General features: G+C 33.7%; 2 protein-coding genes across 2 annotated transcripts; both read right to left on the minus strand.

The window, feature by feature from the left end:
* Nucleotides 1-261: 261 nt before the first annotated feature.
* Nucleotides 262-1,182, minus strand: LOC100031296 (olfactory receptor 5AC1-like). Its single transcript, XM_001380560.2, has one exon. The coding sequence runs from the start codon at nt 1,180-1,182 to the stop codon at nt 262-264; it is 921 nt and encodes a 306-aa protein (XP_001380597.2).
* A 19,299-nt stretch (nt 1,183-20,481) lies between these two features.
* LOC100619116 (olfactory receptor 5AC1-like) lies at nt 20,482-21,420 on the minus strand. The gene has a single exon (XM_016424667.2). The coding sequence runs from the start codon at nt 21,418-21,420 to the stop codon at nt 20,482-20,484; it is 939 nt and encodes a 312-aa protein (XP_016280153.2).
* Between the last annotated feature and the right edge of the window lie 4,377 nt (nt 21,421-25,797).

Genomic DNA, 25,797 nt, shown 5'->3' on the forward strand with positions numbered 1-25,797 from the left:
TGAATAAATGGATGCTTTTGGTCTATAGATTTTGCAATTTTTTGGAGAAGTTCCTCAGCTAAAGGAAGAATGGGGATGGGTTGGAAACTCAAGAAAGGAAGAGGATCAAGAGCTCTTTATAATTGTAAGTTAGAGGAAGCCTGAGCATATTGATAGATAGATGTGAAGATGTCTGAAAAAAAATAAATGAACATCTATAGATGTAATTTGTTTAGACAAAAACTGAAAAATGAACAGTTTGGGAGTACATTTCAGAAACACCTATTTCTTTATTACTTTTTTCAGGGAACTGAGGACTTCTTTGTTTCTCAAACTATAGATAAATGGGTTTAACAGGGGAATTATGATAGTGTAAAACAAGGAATACATTACATCCTGATCTTTAGCAGCACCAGACCCAGGACGCACATACATAAAGAAAAGAGTTCCATAGAATAAGGAGACAGAGAGTAGATGGGCACTACATGTTGAAAAGGCTTTGCTCCTTCCGTTTTCAGATTTAATCCTCAGGATAGCAGAGAGGACGTAGACATAAGAGATTATAATGATCATAAAAGTGAAAGTTTGAATAAAGGCAGAGAAAACAAAAACCACCAGTGTGTTAATCGATGAGTCAGTACAAGAAATTTTAAACAATTGTAAAATTTCGCAATAGAAATAATGTATTCTAGTTGATTTGCAGAAGGTTAATCTGAATAACAAACTCACATGAATCATTGAATGAAGAAAGCCAACTATATTTGAAGTAATCACCAGTTGGCTGCATAATCTGTTGGACATCCTCACTGGATAAAGGAGAGGGTTGCATATGGCTACATATCGGTCATAAGCCATCATAGCTAACAGGAAACATTCTGTGGTTGCACTGGCACCAAAAAAATAAAATTGGGCCATGCATTCAAAAAGGGATATAATTTTGCTCTTAGTACAAAAATTCACCAGCATCTTAGGGGTCACTGAAGAAGAAGTCAGTGCATCTGAAAAAGCTAAACTACTGAGAAATAAGTACATGGGTGTGTGAAGGTGAGAGTCCATCCAAACAAGCAAAATCAGCCCAATATTCCCCACCATGGTTGTGAGGTAAATCAACAAAAACACCAAGAAGAGAGGGATTTGAAGCTCAGGGAGATCTGTGAGTCCTGTGAGAATAAACGCTGTCACTGTCTTGTTCTCCTCCGCCATGTCTGCTAAAAGAAAAAAGAAATATTAAGTAAAAAACACATTAATAAAAGTCAGGATAAGTACCATCATGGATGCAATAAAATGCTATTCAATGCTGCATACACTTTAATTAGTATGTTTTTAAAAATCATTTCATCTCTTTTAATAAACATATTTTGAGAATATTAGCCCTTTTTAGAAGCTGGTTGTAAAAATTGGGAAAATTAAAAATAATTAAATTATTTAAATAATTTGTGTAGTACTTTAAGGTTTGCAAAGCACTTCAGAAATATAATTTCATTTTATCCTCACAAAAACCCTGAGAGAGGGGCTATTTTTTTCCCATTTTACAGATTAAAAAAAAAAGCAAATGAAAGTTAAGTAACTTACTCTTGGTTATATAACTAATAAGTGTCTAAGGTTTTTAGTTTCCCCAACTCCAAGTCCAGCATTCTGTTTATACACTTGGAGAAATCATACTTCATTAGTATATGTCTTTAGAGGATATGTGCAGATTGTAGAAAAAAACTAGAAATATTCCTCACAAAAATATCTGAGAAAAAAAGACCTCAATTCTGATTAAAATGTGCCCATTTTAAATATGTAGCATTTATGTAGGGTAACTATTTGAAAAGCTAGAATGTGTCTTTTTGCATTTCCCATTTTTCTGCCTTTGTTCTGTACCTTTGTTCATGCTGTTCATTTATAATTTGTGTCTATGTTCATAGCTGTCTATATCTGCATATATGTTCTATACATGTTAATGTCTTTTACTATGTCTCTATATCAATATCTGTATCTAAGTCTATGTTTGTTTCTCTATATTCCTTTTCATTTTGTACACAGGGTCATTAGATTGAAATGAGATGGAAAGCACGTTGTGCATTTAAATCACAATATAAAATGTGTCAATTGTTATCATTTATCTCAGTGATAAATACTGTAATAGGTCAGTTTATATACATAGATCTTGTCATCCTTTTATCTTCAAAATATTTCAATCACTCCTTTATACCTAATAAATAATATACAGTTTCATGAGCCTGATCCTTCACAGTCTGCTTCCATCCATCTTTCTAAATTTATCTGATACAATTTCACTCAGTGCAATCTATGCTTCATTCAGAACTGAACATAATATTCTCTGTGCATGCCCAAATAGGTGGTACAGTAATAGAGCCCTGAGCCTATAGTCAGGAAGACCTGAGTTCAAATCCAGCCTAAGACAGTAGCTAGGTGATACTAGGCAAATCATTTAACCTCTATTAGCCTAAGTGTCTTCCACTATAAAATGGAGATATTTCTTTCCTAGGGTTATTGTAAGGATCAAATGAGATGATAGTTTTAAATTGCTTAGGACAGGACATCATACATATTATGCACTTTATGTTTATTTTCTTCCTTCCTACCTCATTTCCTCTCTCCCTTCATTTCCTTTCTTCCTTGTTGTTCAGTCATTTCAGTCATGTTTGACACTTCATGACCCCATTTGGGGTTTCCTTGGCATAGATATTGGAGTGGCTTGCCATTTCCTTTTCCAACTCATTATGCAGATGAGGATCTGAGGCAAACATGGTAAAGTGACTTGTTCAGGGTCACACAAATAGTAAGAGTATGCTTTGATCTCCAGATGAGTCTTCCTGACTTCAGGTCTGGTACTCTACCCACTACATCACCTGGTTGCCCCTCTTTCCTTCCTTCCTTCCTTCCTTCCTTCCTTCCTTCCTTCCTTCCTTCCTTCCTTCCTTCCTTCCTTCCTTCCTTCCTTCATTCCTTCCTTCCTTCCTTCCTTCCTTCCTTCCTTCCTTCCTTCCTTCCTTCCTTCCTTCCTTCCTTCCTTCCTTCCTTCCTTCCTTCTCTACTGCCATTCCTGCTCAGGCTTTTCTTACACTGGGATTACCCTTCACTACTTCCTATTAAATTCCTACTAATCCTTTAAAGTCCAGGTTAAATACCACATGGTGGAAAATCGCTTAGATCTCATTTGATTCTTTGTTTATACATTTATAAAGCATTTATCATTTTTCTATTATTCATTATCTATCTTTCATATCCCCTTTTCTATAAGTATCATCGGATTAGGTACTTTATAAATGTTTTTAATTAAATTGAATTACTAATGAAATAACTTTGCAACATGCATTTTTCTTTTGGTTCAAATATATTCCTTGTCACAGTCTTCAACATGTAGTAGGTATTTAATAAATATATGTTGATTGATTAATTGATTAATATAATTTTCTAATCTCAAAAGGCATTGATTATATTTTTATATCATCTAGTCTTCTCAACTTAAATGAACACAAGCAATTACTCCCACCCATTTCAACATAAACAATTATTATGCACAAAACACTCTGCCATACCTCAAAATGAAAACTCCAAATTGTGCTCATGATAACCTGCAACCTTTCGATTCACTCATATTAATGAAAACAATTAGACAAGCACGTTATTTTCATACCTTGGGCCAAATCAGGTCAAGCTAATCAGAATTTTTAAAGTTCTTGTTGTTTGCCAAGAACTGTGAAGCACTGAGGATACCAAAAGAAAGGCAAAAACACTGTCTTCTTTTAAGGAGCTCACATTTCTAATGGGAGAAACAACATGGAAATCACAATGTATCATATTCAGCTTAGAATGCTTTGAATTCTACCTAGGCAAATAATTTTGAATGCATAATATGAATCATTTTTCTAATTGCTTGTCAACTCTGAGAAGGGGGAGGGAAGAGAGGAGGGAGACATCACGGGATGATGGGGAAAATTTTAAATAAAATTTAAAAACAATTATTTTCCTAGGTATCTTTAAAGCCCTACTCATTCTATGATCATTTGTTCAGAGAAAAAAAAATCACGAAATATTTATGTAGTGAATAATTTCAAAGGATGACAAAAATCTTGGCAGAATTTTTGGAGAATTGCATTTAAATATATTTGTAAAATTAGAAATTTTCTTAAAGAAGTGAATGGAATATACTTTAATGTGAGAATAACAAATGGTGCTTCTAGTTTAGTAGGGAATTACATTGAGGTCACAGTGAGTCATAAACTGGCAATGAACTAATATTGTGATTCATTCCTAGGATGCATAAGTGGGAATAGCAGGAGACAGTTATTGTTCAGTTGTCTCAGTCATGTCTTACTCTTGTGACTTCGTTTATGGTTTTCTTGGCAAAGATCCTGGAGTGGCTTGCCATTTTCTTCCCCAGCTTATTTTTACAGAGGAGGAATTTGCCCCGAATCACACAACTAGTAAGGGTTGAGTGACTTGCCCAGAGTCACACAGCTATTAAATGTTTGAGGTCAGATTTGAATTCAGAAAGATTATTCTTCCTGACTCCAAGCGCAGCACTCTTTTCACTGTACCATTTTGCTGCCACCAAGAGAGAGCAATAACAAAAAATATTTCTTTCCTGACTACTCATGCATAGCTCTATACAAAAAGAAAAAAAATTTCTTCATAGTGCTTACATTAGAGGAATTTTAACTGGGCCTAAAATTATGTCAATCCAATTAGCTGTAGCTTATCTGTGTGTTTGTACCATGTATGGTAGGCATGAAAATTTGCTGCCCACATTTTGCTAGGACAAATTGGTTTATTAGAAATTAGCTTTAGAAGCTCAGTGGATTGAAAGCCAAGCTAGAGACAGGAGGTCCTAGATTCAAATCTGACCTTAGACACCTCCTAGCTGTGTGACCCTGGGCCAGTCACTTAACCCCCATTGCCTATCCCTTACCACTCTTCTGCCTCAGAACCAGTATACATATATATAAGATATATACAGATATATAAGATAAGATATACATATAAGATAGAAGGTAAGAGTTTTAAAAAAAGAAATTAGCCTAACCAAAAATCAAAAGCCAACACTTACTTCCTGATAAAAATATTGATTGCATTTCTATCATGTTCCACCCTAATCAGAACTTCACATAATTATTTATTTGATGGTTTTGAATGGTCCACTTTGGAACATCTCCAATAAGTAAAGTTGTAGAAAATTTTCAAGACACAGAGTTATGTCAAATGATAGTAATGTTTTTTAAATGTAAAAATATAACCTTTGAGAAGAATTTGCCACTAAAAGAATACTTGGGAACACTCGGCGTTTTGATATTTGTCTTTGAATCCCAGTTGACTATGATCATGAGTATATTAGTCATTGAAAAAAAGTTTGATGAATTAAGTTGAAAGAGTTCTTCTATGAAGATAAGAAGAAGGTTCCCAGAAATTAAACATAGACCTAAAGGAAGTGACTAGAAGGTACTTTCCATCTTTACTGGAAATAGAATTAAAGAAATTATTTTGAGAGTTAACAGAGTCATAGAAATTTAGAACCAGAATGCATTTCAGCAGCCACCTAACCAAACCTTTATCTAAAGGTATCTTCATTATAATCAACCTTACAAATGGTTGTCTAATTTCCCTTTGAAGACTTCTAATCAGAGAAAACACACCAAACCCAAAGCAGTTCATTTCACTTTCAGACAGTTCTAATGGTTAAGAAGTTTTTTCTTGACATCAAACTTAAAGTGGCATCTCTTCAATTTCAACTTATTGCTTCTGATTCTGCCCTCTGTGGCCAAACAGACCAAAGTTAGTGCCTCTTCTAAATGAAAGTCCTTAAGATGTTTGGATACCATCATACCCACTCTGAACCCTTTATTCTCTGTATTAAATATCTCTGGGCCATTCTAATGTATGTGACATGAATTTATAGCCCATTGCCGCCATGGTTGCACTTCGCTGCATGTTTTCCAGTTTATCAATATCCTTTCTAAAATGTTTTAGTTCTTAAAAAAACACAGGCTAACAGAGAGGGGAGTAGTTAACAGCACAAACAAGTAAGGGAATATATTGAAAATTCACTATTGAAATGACTTTGTAAGCATTTAGAAAATATCTTAAAAACTTCAAAGTGAATTTTGATGATGAAGGAGCTGGTCTATATATCTATTCAATTTCATGTTACTGAATAATCATTGTTCTCTATTTCACTTTCTGCTATGACACCTTAATCTAAGAGTTATCAGACTTTGGAATGTGTTATTTCAGAAGGCAATGGCGTCCCCTTTCCTGAAGTAGAGAGCTCCATCTGGAATTCATTAGAGAAATTTAATCTGAATGCAAAAATTGAAGCAGATGTTATTGAAATTTTCCATATTCTCAAGTTTCTAGGAATTTAGAGAAGTTTACTGTTTCCAGGAGTTTCAGGATTCATGGCCCACTGATGACACTCCAAAAGCATGGCTGTTCTTGAAACTTGCCAAGGAAAAGGGTACAAATCATGAAATGATCTCTCAAGGGATGAAAACATTCCTTCTATGATCATTTGAATTTTCCAATTTCCTTTTATTCCTTCTAGTAACCAAAGTTTATCCCCATATTCTACTACAATTTTATCTACATGTTACAAAAACTTCTGGCTGAAAAACAAGAATTCTCATCAATCATATGTATCATTTGTCAATTTGGATTCTGAAATAATGCAGCCAAACCATCTGGATGGTTGACAGAGCTTCCCTAGTTTTAACACAGATGCTTTCTTCTTGCACAGATGTGGCTTTGCAGATGAACAAACACATCTATGTAATCAGGAATTTTTAAAAAATTGTTGCGTCCTTACCAATGTGCTTTAAGGTACTTTGACTTCTCAGAAGAAAGGAGATCTTTCCTTTGGAAATGGTAAAGATGTAGGAATTAAGATGTCAAGCAGCAGTGATTCCTTTTTCATGTATTCTTAGTACTAATGACAAATCTAAGGGGGGAAAGTATTTCTATAGGTTTCTAAATCTGTCAAAGCACTATTTAAAGTCCTTTTGCTCCAAAAAACTCCCTAATGAATAAAGACAAACTATTTTTTTTAATCTAGGCATTGTTAGAAACCTCAAATCACCCAAAGCACACCCAGTTGTAACAATTAAAATTGGCTTGTGAATCATCAGAGTGCACTCCAGATACAATGAAAAATTTCCGTGCAGACTTCAGGGTATCATTAGCTCCCTTTCATGAATATTTCCTTTGAAAACAATATCTTTTTTTCACATAATCCTCTAGGCTCAAATATGATTATTATTATTCTAGTGCCACTCCCTGCCCTACATCAAGCCACCATATTCAGTAACATTTCCTTTATAATATTTTTGTTGTTTAGTTCTTTTCTATTCCCACTGTGAGCACCTATATTCATACCATTTTCACCTCATAATTATACCATTTCAATCACCTTCTAATTGGTATATGTCTCACCTTCCATTTTTCTCTAATTCAATCTATATACTTTGGCCAGAATTCCTCATTAGATCTGGATTTCATTAACATGGGCATTCCTTCCATCAGTGTAAGTTGTAATGCATTTTCTTCTCTTCATTCTATACATTCTTGTTCTCTTTCTCCTATAAATTTTAAGAAAGAGATCTACCTACTTCTTACTTCCTTTTCTGGTTTGATAGTCTTTTAAGTTCCATCTTATGTAGAAGCCATCATTAATAATATACCATGGTCTATTTCTTTTCTTTTTTGAAACCCTTACTTTCTGTCTTATAATCAATACTGTGTATTGGTAGAAGAGTTGTAAGGGCTAAGCAATTGGGATTAAGTGACTTGCCCAGGGTCACACAACTAGGAAGTATCTGAGGCTAGATTGGAACCCAGGACCTTCCATTTCTAGACCCAGCTCTCAATCCACTGAGTAACCCAGCTTCCCTCCATGGCCTACTATTTACATCAACCAAGAAGATTGTCATTGATCTCAGTTTCCTGAAATTTTCATTATGAGGAAATTACAGTGGCTGATCATTACTAGGATATTATACTTTTTAGGAATATGAGCCTTGGCTATAGGGAAAAGCAGTATCATTGTTAGCACCTCTGAATTTCTGAAATTTAATAATCTTCTCCTTATGAACCCAACAACTCATAGTTCTTTTACCACATATTTCCAGTCTATGTATTTGTGGATTCACCCAGTAGCACATCCATCCAACTACAGCTCATCACCCAGACAATATGTAGGTTTCTCATTCATTTGGTTTTTTCTGGGTGTACTATTTTTAGTTACTAAGGATTTTTAGAAGGATGAGCAGCAATATTTGAAGGCTTAATTGTGTCAACAGCCCTAAGAAGCAAGTCTAGTATGCTTTGAACTTCAACTTGGTGGAAGTCATAGGAAATGAATTAATGGTGTCCTCCACAAACAAAATCACTTGGAGAATCTCACCATCTATACCAGGCTTCTTAATCTTCTTTTTTATGCCATGGACCTCTTTGGTAGTCTGATGAAGTCTATGAATTCCTTCTCAGAACCCCTTCTTTGGGAAAGAAACTAATTAAAAAGAATTTGGTTATGGAATTATAGAAAATATGACCACACAACCCAAATGAACCCTCTCTATATAATAAATATAAAGAATTATAATGAAAATTATAAAGAAACTAATTATATTGAAATCATCTATCCATATCTATCCATAAATCGGTGACCCCAGATTAAGAACCCCTGGGAATACCACTTCCATTCTTGGTGTATTATGTCTTCAACAACATGTCTCATTGGTGCTTACAAACATACAACTGTACTTAAGTGTATTTCTCTGTGATCACATTTATCAAAATTTTTTGAATGATCAGAAAAAATTATGGGAAATGCTTTGCTGAAAAAAACTTTTGCATTGCTTTTTGCTTTTCTGAATAAAATGCTTTGTTTGGAAGTCAATGAACAATGAAGACAGATTATGTATTCTCTAAAATTTCTCAAACTACTTAAGTGAATATAATCTGCCTTCCTTTTCTGTATTCACAGTCTGCAGGGCATCTTCCTCTTCTGTGTTGGCAGTGCATCCCTGAAACACGGGTCTGGGATTTTGGTTTGTTTCATTTGTCCCTTTCAATTCCAGGTGTTCAATTATTTGGCCATGGGGATGCCGGAGCCCAGAACTCCAAGCTGAATGCTACTGCCAACCCAGCAGTGAAGCCCTAAGAAGCAAGTCCAGTATGCTTTGAACTTCAATTGGGTGAAAAAATGTAGCAAATGAGATAAGCTGTGAGTCTAATCTTCTTGCCCTCTCTAGGGAGGGAAGTAGCTTAGAGGAAATTATACACCATACGAAAAAATGTTTATGTTTGTACTTGCTATGTATTTGAAGTAAATATGCCTTTGTAAAAAGTAAATGGTTAAATAAAGTAGAGTGTCAACAGTCCCTAAAAATGGACTTATATTTTATAACCGTGCTGCCTTGGGTGGTTGTGACTCTCCATTTGTCAAAGATATCAAGTGTGTCCCAGCTATGTTGGTTTCTGCTCTCTTTTATCTCCATTATTCTGGCAATTGTTTTATATCATTTAAAACTTATCAAAGAAACAATACTATTCAGAATCTATGTCCTTTCAAAACCATTTTTCAGAATCAGCAGGTGTTATAAATGTCAATCTGAGATGTAATTGCACAAAGCATCTTCTGCTCACCTTTACATTTATCTTAATATAGTATTAATTTTGGTCTTTGCTCTAATTAGTAAGTATCCTAACAATTAAAAAACAGCTGGTTCCAAATTGACTTACAGATTGGTAAGAAGTTGTTTCTTATTTATTAAAATATAGTCAACTATTGTGGCACAAGGGACAAGATTATGATCTAAACATTTTTTTTTTACCAGACTACTTTTTAGTTCTCCCAGCAGTACTTGTCAAATTTTTAAAAAATCTAATTGGTTATGTTCATGCATTTCTCAAATAATAGACTATTGAGTGAAAATGTTTCTAGGATTTAGTTATCTGATGCATTCCACTAATCTACTTTTCTTTTTTTTATCTACTACCAGATGGTGTTGATAATTATTGCTTTGTATTATGGTTTGAAATCTAGGCGCATTAAGCCCCTCTTCTCTCTACTTTTTAAAATTTATCCATTAATATTCTTGAATTTTTAATATCACAAATGAATTTCATCATTATTTTGTCTCATTCTACAAAGTATGTCTATGATAATTTGATTGATATTGCACTAAATTTGTGGAATTAATTTGGGTTGTATGGTCATATTTTCTATAATTCCACAATGAAGTTAAGAACAGTGACCATCTCTTCAATTATTTGGATCTTTCTTTATTTCCACAAAAATTGATTTAACTTTGTATATAATCGAGTATTGATGCTATGTGGATATAAATCCTACATATCAGAGGAGTTTAATTCACATATAGTAAATGGCTGTTATATTAAATTATCTTTTTCTTCTTTTTTTTCTAGTAACATTCATAATGGCTTTAATGCACATATAGCCTACCAGTTTACCAGAGCTATTTTTAAAAATTTTCTATAATTCTTTAATAAGCCCTCTATCATATGCATTTAAAGATGAAATTGCTTCCTTTGCCTATGCATATTATCTCCCTCAATTCCTTGTTCTTATCTTACTGTTATATGCAACATTTCTAATACCAAGTCAAATAATATAAATTCTTGCTTCACTTCTGATCCTACCTGGAAGAATTCCAGTCCATTTCCAGTAATGCTAGTTCCTAGATTTAGAAAGGTACTTTTCATCATATTAAGAAACATTCCTTTATATTCCTGTAATTTTAGTGTTTGTAAATTCAATCAGTTCCATATTTTTTCAAATGCTTTCATATCTAAATTAATATAATCGTGTGATTTTAAAGAATAGATTATTTCTTTTTTCTTTATTTTTTTTTAAAAATTTAGTCAATTTAGAATGTTATTTCTTGGTTACAATAATCATATTCTTTCCCTCCTTCCACTCTCCCACCCTTCCCATAGCTGATACAGAATTTTATTGGGTATTACATGTATCCTTGATAAGAACCTATTTCCATGTTGATGTTTGCACTAGGATTTTCACCCAGAATCCACATCCCAATCATATTCCCCTTGACCCATGTAATCAAACAGTTGTTTTTCTTCAGTGTTTCTACCCCCACAGTTTTTCCTCTGAATGTGGTAGTGTTCTTTCTTGTAGATCCCTCTGGGTTGTTCAGGATCACTGCATTGCCACTAATGGTGAAATCCATTACATTTGATTGTACCACAGTGTATCAGTGCAATGTTCTCCTGGTTCTGCTCCTCTCACTCTGCATCAATTCCTAGAGGTTGTTCCAGTTCCCATGGAATTCCTCCATTTTATTATTCCTTTGAGAAAAATAGTATTCCATCACCAACATATACCACAATTTGTTCAGTCATTCCCCAATTGAAGGGCATCTCCTCATTTTCCAATTTTTTGCCACCACAAAGAGTGCAGCTATGAATATTCTTGTACATGTCTTTTACCTTATTATATATTTGGGGTACAAACCCAGCAGGGCTATGGCTGGGTCAAAGGGCAGACAGTCTTTTAGTGCCCTTTGGGAATAGTTCCAAATTGCCCTCCAGAATGCTTGGATCAATTCACAACTCCATCCGCAGTGCAGTAATTTGCCAACTTTGCCACATTCCCTCCAATATTCATTACTTTCTGTTGCTGTCATGTTAGCCAATCTGCTATGTGTGAGGTGATACCTCAGTGTTGTTTTGATTTGCATCTCTCTGATTAAAAGAGACTTAGAACACTTTTTCATGTGCTTATTAATACTTTTGATTTCTTTCGCTAAAAATTGCCTATTCATGTCCCTTGCCCATTTATCAATTAGAGAATGGCTTGATTTTTTTGTACAATTGGTTTTATGTTTATAAATTTGAGTAATTAGACTTTTGTCAGGGGATTTTTGTTATGAAGATTGTTTTCCAATTTGTTGCTTCCCTTCTAATTTTGGTTGCACTGGTTTTGTTTTTACAAAAACTTTTTAATTTGATGTAATCAAAATTATTGATTTTACATTTTGTGATTTTTTTCTAGATTTTCCTTGGTTTTAAAGTCTTTTACTTCCCAAATATCTGACAAGTATACTAGTCTGTGTTCACCTAATTTGCTTATAGTTTCCTTCTTTATGTTCAGGTCATTCACCCATTCTGAGTTTATCTTGGTGTAGGGTGTGAGATGTTGATGCAAACCTAATATCTCTCATACTGTCTTCCAATTTTCCCAGGAGTTTTAATCAAATAGTGGGTTTTGGTCCCCAAAACTGGGATCTTTGGGATTATCATAGACTATCTTGCTGAGGTCACTTTCCCCAAGTCTATTCCACTGATCCTCCTTTCTGTCTCTTAGCCAGTATCATATTGTTTTGATGACCACTGCTTTATAGTATAGTTTGAGATCTGGGACTACAAGGCCACCTTCCTTTGCATTTTTTTTTTCATTATTTCCCTGGATATCCTTGATCTTTTGTTCTTCCAAATGAACTTTGTTATGTTATTTTTCTAATTCAGTAAAAAAAGGTTTTTTGGTAGTTCAATGGGTATGACACTAAATAAGTAAATTAATTTGGGTAGGATTGTCATTTTTATTATGTTAGCTTGTCCTACCCATGAGCAATCAATGTTTTTTCCAATTGTTTAGATCTAGTTTTAATTGTGTGGAGAGTGTTTTGTAGTTGTGTTGATATAGTTCCTGTGTTTGTCTCAGCAGATATATTCCCAAGGATTTTATATTGTCTAAGGTGATTTTAAATTGAACTTTTCTTTCTAATTCTTGCTGTTGAGATGTGTTGGAAATATATAGAAATGCTGATGACTTATGTGGGTTAATTTTTTATCCTGCAACTTTGCTAAAGTTATTGATTATTTCCACTAGCTTTTTAGTTGATTCTCTAGGATTCTTTAAGGAGACCGTCATATACTCCACAAAGAGTGATAGCTTGATCTCTTCATTGCCAATTTTAATACCTTCAATTTCTTTTTCTTCTCTCATTGCTACTGCTAGTGTTTCTAGTACAATGTCAAATAGTAGAGGTAATAATGGGCATCCTTGTTTCATTCCTGATCTTATTGGAAATGCATCTAGTTTATCCCCATTGCAGATGATGTTGGCTGATGGTTTTAGATAAATACTGTTTATTATTTTTAGGAATGACCCTTCTATTCCTATGCTTTCTAGTGTTTTCAATAGGAATGAATGTTGTATTGTGTCAAAGGCTTTTTCTGCATCTCTTGAGATAATCATGTGATTTTTGTTGGTTTTCTTGTTGATATGGTTAATTATGTGGATGGTTTTCCTAAAATTGAACCATCCTTGCATTCCTGGTATAAATCCCACATGATCATAATGAATAACCCTTATGATCACTTGCTGGAGTCTTTTTGCTAGTATTCTATTTAACATTTTTGCATCTATGTTCATTAAGGAAATTGGTCTATAGTTTTCTTTCTCTGTTTTTGATTTGTCTGGCTTTGGAATCAGTACCATATTTGTGTCATAAAAGGAATTTGGTAGAACTCCTTCCTTGCTTATTCTGTCAAATAGTTTGTATAATATTGGGATTAGTTCTTTGAATGTGTGATAGAATTCATTTGTGAAGATTATTTCTTTTTTAATTTTGTTATATTGCTTTTCTATCTCCTCCATTCTTTTTTTCTTGATATGCATTGATTATTTTTTTTTGCTTTTGCTTTTGCTCCATTAGTTTCCCTGTCATTTTAAATGAAAAACCAAAACTATTGTATTAAACATTCATAGTCAAGAAAAACAAACTCATATTGGATACATGCAAAAATTTATGTTATCATTCTGCATATTTAGACTATCACCTTTATGTCAGAAGTTGGGCCAGTTTTATTTCTAAGCTATTAGCTTTCCTTCTAAATTTTAAAATAAGAAATCTAAAAAATCTTGTCCTTTAATTCCTTTATAGGGCTCTGAATTATACTTATGGTTCCATTCTTCTTATGGCATTCAAATGTGGTTATTAAAATTATTCACTTCTGGAAATTTTCTGGTAGTTTCATAATTAATAGCATTTCTTTTATTAAGAATGCAAACTTCTTTTGAGGACAAAAATTGTTTTTTTTTTTAATTTCATGTTTATATCTCCATAGTTTTTCTTAATTATTTGCACATCCATCTTTAATTCAGACCTGTGATTTCAGTGAAGTGAAGAACTAGTGTGGAAAACTCTTTTTACCAGTGTAGATTAACTGTTAAACCACTTAATTTGTCTGAGAACTGTTTCAGTAATGATTTACCCATAATCCCAAAGTTATTATGTGTCAGAGAAAAAATTTAAATCCTGGTATTTCTGACTATATGCCCCCTAGGAGGGCACGACAAGCCCTACATACCAGAGATACTACCCCTCCCTGAGCACCCCATACACCTCTATCATTTCATCCTATACAGTTTATCACTCTTCCCTCTAAGTGTAATTCTTCTAGCAGCCCAAGTGATAACAACAGTTTTTAAGAATTACCAATGACCTCTTTTATTATATGGATACATATCACTTTAACTTATTGGTTCTCTTAAAAAAAGGTTTTTTTGTTGTTTAATTTTGTTTTTATTTTTTCCCTCTTTTTGATGATTCTCTTGAGTTCTGTGCTTGGGCATCAAATTTTCTGTTCAGGTCTGGTCTTTTCTTTACAAATGCTTAGAATTTTTCTATTTTGTTGAATGACCATAGTTTCCCCTGTAAGAATTGGAAGGATAATTTAGGGTGGTGACCTTATCTAAATTTAATTTTTGGTTACCAGGAGATATCCCAAATAAAATACCCAACTCTGTTTGGAAATATATGGTGATTTAATCAATATTTAGGGAAGAGATCAAGGAAAAGAGAGATGGAAAAGTATAGGATTTCTTCCACCTGGCCTTTGCTAGGGTGAGTTCAAAGTCCTCCGCCATGAAGTCTGAAGATTAGAGGCTTTCTCTAAGAGGATAGTGTTTGGAAGGTAGTGAAAAATCAGCCTAAATTCTGAGAGATCTCAGAGAAGACACCTCACCTGAACTAGGTTACTAGGCTTCTGCCAGTATGGTATCAAGGAAAACACCACTAAACACAGACAATAGCAGCCACCACACCTAGATGGTGACACACTCAGCAAGCTGCCGACAGCCACCTCTCTGCCGTCCAAGAGGCCGGAGAGAGGATATGATGTGAAATATATAGATGGTTTTACATCACTTTCCTTCATCTCACATGTACCAATGATATTTTAGGCTTGACTTAGGACAGCCCAGGGGTCTGTCAGTTGTTTCTGATTTGTCATTTTCCAGCACATGTCTGTTTTGGCCATCCTCTTAAATACTTAATCCTTAAGTAGGGGTATAGACATTCCTAATTTTTGTTAGACTAAGTAGGGTGGAATAATCTAAAATTCACAGAATATAGTCAATTTTGCTGAATCTTGGTCATAGACCTAGTTCCCTTGCTTTCTGGAATATCATATTCCATGCCTTTTGATCCTTCAGTGTAGATGCATCCAGATCCTGTGCTATCCTCACTGTGGTTTCATGGTATCTGAATGACTTATTCTTGGCAGCTTGTAATAATTTTTTCCTTGGTCTGATAGTTCTTGAATTTGGCTATAACATTCCTGGGTGTTGTCAGTTGGGGATTAAGTACCAGTGGTGATCTGTGGATTCTTTCAATCTCTACTTTTCCCTCTTGTTCTTGGATAATTTCCTGTAGTATGATATACAGGCTTTTTCTTTTGTCATGGTCCTCTGGTAGACCTCTAGAGTTATTTTAAATGGAATTTCTTTTTCTAACTCTTGCTGCTGAAATTAGTTGATAATATATAGAAATGCTGATGATTTATGTGGGTTTATTTTGTAATTTGCAGCTTTATTAATATTATTTCAACTACTTTTTAAGTTAATTCTCTAGAATCTCTAAGTATACCATCATATTATCTGCAAAGACTGATAGTTTAGTTTCCTCATTGCCTGTTTTAATTCATTTAATTTCTTTTTCCTCTTTTTGCTAAAGCTAACATTTCAAATACATTATTAAATAATAGTGATATAATGGGCATCTTAGTTTCATTACTAATTATATTGGGAAGGTTTCTAACTTATCCCCATTGCAAATGATACTTGCCAATGGTTTTAGATATATACTATTTATTTTAAGAAAAAGTCAATATATTCCTATGTTTTCTAGTGTTTTTAATAGAAATGTATGTTGTGTTTTGTCAAAGGCTTTTTTTTACATGTTTTGAGATAATCATGTGATTTTTGTTAGTTTTGTTATGGATTATGGTCAGTTATGCTGATAGTTTACCTAATATTAAATCAGCCTGTCATTTCTGGTATATTTCCTACCTGGTCAATATTGAATGCTCCTTGTGATATATGGCTGTAGTATCTTTGCTAGTATTTTATTTAAAATTTTTGCATCTATGTTTACTAAGGAAATTGGCTTAAAAATTTCCATCCCTGTTCTTTATCTTTCTGGCCTAGATATCAGCACCATAACTATGTCATAAAAGGAATTTAGTAGGACTCCTTTGTCTATTTTCCCAAATCATTTATATAGTATTGGAAATAATTGTTCTTTAAACATTTGATTGGCACTTGTGAAACCATCTGGCCCTGGGGAATATTTCTTAGGTAGTTCATTGATGGCTTGTTAAATTTCTTTTTTCTAAAATAGTATTATTCAAGTATTATATTGCCTCTTTTGTTAATTTTGGCAAATTATATTTTTTGTAGATATTTGTCTGTTTCACTTAGTTTGTCACATTTATTGGCATATAATTGAAAAAAATAGCTCCTTCAAATTGCTTTAATTTCCTCCTAATTCATGATGAATTCACCACTTTTATTTTTGATATTCATAATTTGATTTCTTCTAACTTTATTTAAATCAAATTCAACAATGCTCTATCTATTTTATTTGTTTATTCCTAATACTAACTCCAAGCCTTTTTATTAGTACAATGTTTTTATTACTTTCAATTTTATTAATTTCTCCTTTGATTTTTTATAATTTCCAATTTGATCTTTAATTGGATATTGGTAGACTGATTCTTTAAGTGCAGACACATCTTTCATCAAAATGAAAAGTGGGAAAAAACTTACCTTTTCCATATGGAAATTAGAAGGAAATGTGGTGAAATAAAGAATATTAAATGATGACTAAATCTCAAGGCAAAAATTAAAACAGTAGTTTAGAAGCCTATGCAGGAGTTAGATTAATTAATAAATAATTTTCTGTTGAAAAGTACAATAGTTTTATTGGAGGACAGAAAGGCACAGGAAAATATGAAAACAGTAAACAAACCTTAAAAAGTTATTCAACTACAGACAAGGAACAGGTTAGGTGGATATAGAAAAGAAAAAATGTATGCATTAATAGGACGTTTGAAAACTCTGATGGAGAAAATTATCTGACAAACTTTCTCTTGTTTTCTATTTTTCAATCAATGAGTATTCCTCTTTTCTCCCTCTTAGTCCCAAAGAAAAGCAAAAAAAAAAAAGCCCTTGTAACAAAAAAAAGTTTTTAAAGACAAAACAAATTCCCACATTGATTATGTCTAAAACTTATGTCTTATTCTGCATTCATGACTTTATCAGTAAATAGTATTCTTCATCATCATCCTTCAGCAATGTTTATTCAACTAATGTCTTGTAATCCTTCTTTGACCACTGAGTCAATTAATTTTTAATTCTTTCCAAATATTTTTATAATGTTATTGTACATTTTCCAAATTCTGCTAACTTGAATCAATCAATGATTCAATAAATAAATACCTACTATGTGCCAAAATAGTGTTCGGTTACCTTCATATACCATAATTCAGTCATTCCCTAAATGATAGATGCCTCTGTAGTTTCCAGTTATATTCCACTAACAAAAGAGCTATTATAAACATTTTTGTATGTACAGATCCTTCTCCTCTTTTGTTTGATGACTTTGAGGTGTAGACCTAGTAATGTCATTCTTATTTTATCCATCATTTTCAATATATTTTTATAATTTCTTTTGAAAAATTATATTTTCTAGGATTAGTTTACAAATGAAAAATCTAAACTTCAGAGAGGGAAGGTAATTGCATAAGTCCTTTCTTTCAAGAAATAATACAAATAAATTGAAAATGATTAATGCACAATATGTCTATATATACAACACCCAAATTTAATTCACTCTGACACATCATTGCCAAGTTTCCAGGAGAACTAAAACAAGGACATTATTGTGCATACAATGAACAAGAAAGGCATACCATATAAAAATATCTTTTTTAATTTTGTAAAATTTTTCTACAAACAACAGAAGGTAACATATGCTACTCTCCCAAATTATGAGATCAAAGACTGGATCTGAAAATAAGTTTTCCTACAAAGCTAAACATAAAATTTGAATATAAAAGGTTACTTTAATGCCAATCGGAAATTTAATAATTTTGGCACAGAGTACTAAACTTAAAGTCAAGAAAATCTTGAAAATAAATACTAGCAAATTCACACCAGATTGCTGCTTACCATCTCAATATGGACAAAAGGTAGATGAATGAAGGAGATAATTTGATATTTAAAAATTAATGTTAAAATATGTTTTTACATATAATTGGGGGTAAATTAAAATTTTAAAAAAGGCATACTGCTTTAGACAGTTGTTAACTGCATGAATGTGGGCATGTAATTTGATTTCTATGATCCTCAAGTAACTCCCTAGGATTAATTTTAAAATGAAAAATATGAAACCTAGAGAAGGGAAGGAATTGAATAAATTCAAGCAGCTGATGAAAATAGATGAAAAACTTGGGTTGGAATTTAAATCTAATCCATAGGAGAACAAATATATGTTCTATTCATGGTTACATCCCGACTCCCAATATGAGTTAATCCAACCCTTATCAGTTCATTTTCCAACAGTTTCATTTAGCGAAGGAAGTGAAACATACCTAGAAGTCAGAGTCCTTAACTAGATTTAATTCTTGAGTTTTACACAATGGGTGGAGTTAAGAGCACTTGCCAGTCTGTGAAATTAGTACCTGGGTCATAGATAGGATGCTATTAGCCATGATGGAGGGAGTTATCACTCAAGACATTCCCATGCAGACAAAAACATAGATTTTTCCTGTATTCAGTTATGGATAGAATGATCAGTCTTAAAGCAGGTTTCATTTGCCAAAGTAAGAACAGAATACCTTCAAAATAGACCTATTTCATCTATCTGCTTTAGTAATTAGATACTTTGAAAGTATTATTAACTAGCATCAATCTCACTATGATCATCATAGGAGGATTAAATACAAAAGTTACCATGTTTTTTGAGGAGAAAAAATTATTTCATAGATATGCATAAGATAGGCTTGTACAGTGAATATATGTATGCACATATTTTACATATATGACATTCAATCTACAGAAGGTTTTATATATACACATATATGTCAAACATAATATTTGCTCAAATAACAGAAATTAATATAGATAAGGAGAAGGAATGGATCCTATAGCATAACAATCATCTTAAAGAGTAAGAAGGGAAGAATTTTCACTAAAATTTGAGTTATTATTTATAAAAAAGGACAAGGGAATATACGTTATGTCTTTGAATGAGATTAAATTGTGTTGATGGGGGGGAAAGTATGTTAACTATGAGATAAGATTAGTGTTGATGAAATGAGAACTTTTTTCATTAATTAAATAAGAACCCTCCCAACAAAACTAATGATTTATCAAAAAATAATGTAGGATAAATAAGATATAATCATCACTCCATATCACCTTTTAAAAAACTAATCATATTCCAGGGAGTGCATGAGAAAATGTAGAAAGAAGTTAATAACCTATATCCTGTAACAATTATCATGTGATAAAAACTGATCAATAAGAGAAATATAAAGTACAAATAAATAAAAAAGAGATTAAATAATATTATCCTGAAAAAGAGTGGTTCAAAAGCAAATCAATAATTAAAATATTAATAATGTGATAAAAAATTAGTGGGGTAAATTTAAAGCAATGGAAAATTCTAATCAATGTCAGAGAGAAAAATTGACAGATTATGAATTGAGCAAATTAAAAACAGGCAAAGGCAGAAACAAACATTCTTATTTGATTGTCATTAAGAAAACGGAAATATTTCATTTCAGTTTTGATAGCATTCATTACTATTTTTTTATTCATGGTCAAATTGGTTGGGAAAATATGTATTTTGAATAGTGTTAAGGTCTTTCTCTTTAATTAGTGGCAGTATTAAATTGGATAGTGTGTCAGCATACTATGCAAACTCTCTAAAGTCTACCCCCTTCAAAAGCCATCTTTGGCTTAAATTAAATATTTTATTTCTACCAGATGCATTGTGGAACACAGGGAACCTATCTTCCACATAGCACAATAACTATATACTGTGCAGAGATATTTTCAGGTGTCACTTAATCATTTTGGACATTGAGAATTATCTCAGGCATGGCCAAGTCTCTTCTGAAAGATCTGAATATTTCATTAAATTTAACAAGAATAATTTACCAACTTCACTTGAGAAATTTTACTTTTTTTATTACTTTTCTCAAGGCAGCAAGAACTTCTTTGTTTCTCAGGCTGTAGATAAATGGGTTTAATAGAGGAATTATGATTGTGTAAAACAAGGAGTACATTATGTCCTGATTCTTGGCAACACCAGATCCAGGACACACATACATTATTAAAAGGGTGCCATAGAATAAAGAGACAGAGAGCAGATGTGCACTACAGGTGGAGAAGGCCTTTCTCCTACCATTTTCAGACTTAATTCTCAGGATGGCAAGAAAGACATAAGTGTATGAGACTAAGATTATTATCACAGTAAAAGATTGTATGGAGAGAGCAAAAATGAAAAGTACTATTGCATTAAGGGATGGGTCAATACAGGAAATCTTAAACAACGGTAAAATTTCACAGTAGAAATGATGTATTAGATTTGGTCTACAGAATGTTAATCTAAATAACAAACCCACGTGTATCATGAGATGAAGAAATCCAAGGGTATATGAAGCAATCACCAATTGAATGCAGAGACTATTAGACATCCTCACTGGATATAGCAGGGGTTTGCATATGGCTGCATAACGATCATATGCCATCACTGCCAAAAGGAAGCATTCTGCTGTCGCACTGACACCAAAAAAGTAAAATTGGGCCATGCATTCTGAAATGGATATAGATTTGTCTTGGGATAAGAAGTTCATGAGCATCTTAGGGGTCACGGAAGAGGAAGTCCAAGCATCTGCAAATGCTAAACTACTCAGGAGTATGTACATGGGTGTATGAAGGTGAGAGTCCACCCAAACAAGCACAACCAGACCAATATTCCCCACCATGGTTGTGACATAGATCACTAAAAATATAGGGAACAGCAGGAGCTGAATTTCTGGGCGATCTGTAAGGCCAGTGAGAACAAACTCTGTCACCAATGTCATATTCTCCTCCATCATAATCCCATTGTGGATGCTCACTGAAAGAAGAGATGAGAAATAAAGAAAACATTTGCCAACTATCCTATGAAATAAATTTTTTTCTAGCTCTTGCTGCCCTCTCATCTGCATGTCGTCAGATTTAAATTTACTTCTTTTAGATAATAAGCATTTTAAATAATTATTCCCATTTTCCCTGGGATTAGAATAAAATAAAATATCTTAACTTTAAAAGAAGATATGGAAGAATGCTTTAATGCAAAGTAGAGAAAAATGGGATTTAACAATTTTCTGTGATTCTGGATTCTATGAACAATGCATTATATGTATATATATATATATATATATATATATATATATGCTATGTAACTTTTTTAAGATTTAAAAAGCAGTTGATATACATGAATTGAGTTGAGTCTTAAGAACACTGAGAGAAGTATTACATAAATTATTATGTCCAGTTTTTCAATGAGAAAATCAGGTGTGAGTGCTTGTGTCAGGAGTGCAATTCTATCCCATGTCTCCTTGATTCCTAGTCCAGTATTATATCCTCTTTGGGTAGATACGGTGGTGCCCACTTGTAATATCTGCTGCTGAGGGAGGCTGAAGGTGGTGGACTGCTTGAGCTCAGGAGTTCTGAGCAGCAGAAAGCCTAAAGTCAATCAGATGTCTGCACTCAATCTAGTAGTACTATTGTGAGCCCCCAGAAGCCTAAGACCATTAGACTACCTGAAGAGAATTGAACCATGTCAGGATTGAAAATAGGAATAGGTCAAAACTTCTGTGAGGATCATTTTGGGGACTGTGTTCATAAGGGACCATAAGACCACGGCACCTCTCACCTTAGTGAAATAAGCAGCCTTAGTCTCAAGAGAAAATAACAATAAAAACTTTGTTACATTGTTAAGTTTATTGTAATGATGGAATTGATCTAGACCTCTTCTCAATTCCAAGTCAGGGGATAAGTCATACTCTTGATTTCAAACTCTGCTGTATAAACATATTTCAATAAATATTATGATTTTAGAATGTGTCATTAATATACAATGTATAGAGAACTTGGTAGATAGAAAGCCAGTACTAGAAATGTGGATTCCTGGGTTCAAATGTAGCCTTGGACACTTCTTAGCTTTATGAGGCTGGGCAAGTCAGTTAAAGCCTATCTCTTACCATTCCTCTGTCATGGAATTGATACACAGCATCAATTATAAGACAAAAGATGAGGGTTTTATCCCTTTTTAAAAATATTTTATTTCCTCAATTATATATAATAACAATATTTAATATGCATTTAAATGTCTATATAAAATATTTTCAAAGACATGTAGTTATGGCTGAACATAGACATCTCATTTGGAGTAGAGGAAATCTCATAATCAGTTAATTCCTTAACTTTCCATTTCAAAATATAACAGAATTTAGAACTGGAGAAGATGAACTAGTATAAATTATTTATTGTATGCATAAGCTTGGGGCCACTGTGGGTTGTGATTGGTCCAATTCTAGCTAGGTAGCTTTTATGTTACTTTATGTATTTATTTTTACATTAAAATAGCCAGTTAACTCTTACTCATCATCCTCCCCAGTAGAGAAAGTATCATTTAACAAAAAGGCCACCATATATATAAAACAATACCTTACCTAATTATATTCATCAGGTTTTCAAAATTGGAACAGATAAGGATTTTGAGAGAAAAAGAGAGAAAGAGAAATTAGAGAGGGACAGACAGACACAGAGACAGACCCAGAGGAACAAGGCACAGACAGACAGACAGACCAAAGAGAGAGAGAGAGAGAGAGAGAGAGAGAGAGAGAGAGAGAGAGAGAGAGAGAGAGAGAGAGAGAGAGAGAGAGAGAGATTGAGAATCATTCCCTGAAGATTTCTTTCTGAGGATAAAAGTATATCTGAATACAAGAAGAGGAGTCAGATAACCATTATTTTCATGATCCACTGAAATGTAAGGTTTGATGCTTTCACAATTTTCCCAGCTCAAGGCGGTAATATTTCTTCTCTATAAAAAAAATTAGGAAATTACTTAACAAATATGTTTCATAGAGCTTATCTTACAACAAAAGAGATTTGCCCAGTCTGAGGTGATTTCAGAAATAGATCAACTCTTCATTTCATGATCATTTTAACTTGTACCATTTTCTTTTTTCTTTTATAAAAAATAAATGACATTGGCAGAGCTTTATGGTTTGCAAAGTCTTTCCCACACATTATCTTATGAGATCCTTAGAACAATGCTCTATAAAGAGCTCCAGCACTTCCTATGTGCCAGCCACCCTGCTAGGACTTTACAGATAGTATCTTATTTGCTGCTCATATCAACCCTGAACCCAAGTGCTGTTTTGTCCCTGTTTTAAAGCTGAAGAAATGGGATCAGACAGAGATCATGACTTGCTCAGGATCTCCCAGTGTTCTAGCTGAAAACAGATTTGAATTCAGTCTTCCTGACTCCAGTCACAGGGCTCAATTTACTGAGTCACCGAGAACTAATGATGATACTAACAACACCACAAATATTACCATTCCTACTTTAGAGTTGAGATAATAGAGAAAAATCATTTCTCCACACTCACACAAGCAATAAGTGTCTGAAACAGGACCTCCATCCAAGACTTCCTCACAATATCATGAAACTTTATCCACCTCAGTACTCAGAGATGAGAGGTTGCTTGTCTTTGTACTCCCAGGGCTTGGCATCCTGTCAGGCAGCTAAGAACCACTTCATGAATGTGGATGATCACAGACAACACTCTGGCCTTGTCTATATGGCATTTAAATTTGAGGCTGAAAAAGTAAAAGTTTAGTGCATAATCTGGATGCTCTTTGCAAAGCAATAGCAAAATATTTCTGAAAGTGAAAGATTCGTTTTTAATTATCTTTGTAAAAAGGACTGAAACTCAGAAATGACTCCACTCTTACCTGAATTCTATAAAAGCCTTGGTTGGGAACAAGCACTTGTACTCTGGAGTTAGAAGTCCTGTGGTCAAATTCCCTTACAAACTGATGGAAGTTACTACGATCAAAGCCCTCCATTTCCTCATCTGTAAAATGAGAAGTTTAGATGAAATGGCATGTTGAATTTCTTTCATATACCTATGAGCAGTTCTTTTAGTAACTAAAGTACATTTGGGAATAGAAAAACAAATAAGAATTCATTCCTATTATGTTAATTCTCTTGGGTGACTTAATACCTGAAGGGAATCAGTATTATTTCCATTCAGTTCCTAATCTATGTATGGAGACACTGAAATTCCCTTAGTCCCAATAAAGCACTCCCTAAAGGATGGATTTAAATTTATTTTACTGAGTGCTGTGAGCTAATCATTAAATCATGCCACATGCATGGTATTATATAGATTAGATTATATTAGATAAATTAAAATACTTTCTTGGCTCTCCAGGGCCTTTGAAGATCTGCCTTTCCTAAATTTATCAGCATAGACTTGAGTTCAAGACTTTCTTGTCTTTGTATTGCTTCATTTGTGAGTATTTGCTTTGGATTGATTGGTTAGCTTCATTAGATTGAGCATTGTGCAAATGGAGTCACCATTTTCAATTCCCCAGGAGCAGTCATCTTAGCTACCCATTCCCTCTCAGAGATTGTATTGATCCCTAGAATATGAGATCAAAACTATTTCTTATTTCTGAAAATATATTCATTAATAAATTAGGGATTAGAATAGAAGATTGGGCACAGTAAAACAGTTCACAAAATATGGCAGTACTGATGCCACCCAACCAAGATTATTGAGTGTGTTCCCATATTAATTGAGTTCAGTGACACGTGTAAGAGAAGACAAGCAGATCCCTCATACTGGGGACCAACTAGAGTGGGGGGAAGGGCAGGAAGGAGAGAGAGTTCTAAAAAAGAATAGAGGAAGTGAGAGAATCTGGACAGCTGGAGAGCACATTCTACTGTGACTTCTGACCCAGTATCCAGTAAAGAGAAGCAGAGTATATAGAAATTTGTTAAAAACCATTCACCACAAGAAGATCTCCAAATCTCCTGAAAGTCCTTGAACTTGGTACAATAGGTAGAGCAACTGACCTCAGTGGATCAGGCAGCCAGAGCCTGACCCTGCCAGACTTTGGGAAGAAGGGGTTCACTTACTTGTAGGGACCTCCCACTTGCTCTTTCCCAATTCCTCATTCCTCAGTTCAATTGCCCAACCCTTCATTTGTTCCCTCAGAATAAATAGCAGTTCATAAGATCAAGTGCCTGCTTCTTAGTATCCAAGTAGGGAGACTTGAAATTTGGGGGGAGGGAAGTTACATTCTCTTCTCAGAGGGAGAAGCTGTCTGGATTATATTTGTTACAAGTCTCTGAGGGAGCAGAGGTTGTGATCCTGAAGGCCACCAGAGTGGGGATTGCCAGGGAGAGGAGAGAG

This window comes from Monodelphis domestica, chromosome 8, assembly GCF_027887165.1.
Source record: "Monodelphis domestica isolate mMonDom1 chromosome 8, mMonDom1.pri, whole genome shotgun sequence".
In the NCBI taxonomy this organism is placed as follows: Eukaryota; Metazoa; Chordata; class Mammalia; order Didelphimorphia; family Didelphidae; genus Monodelphis; species Monodelphis domestica.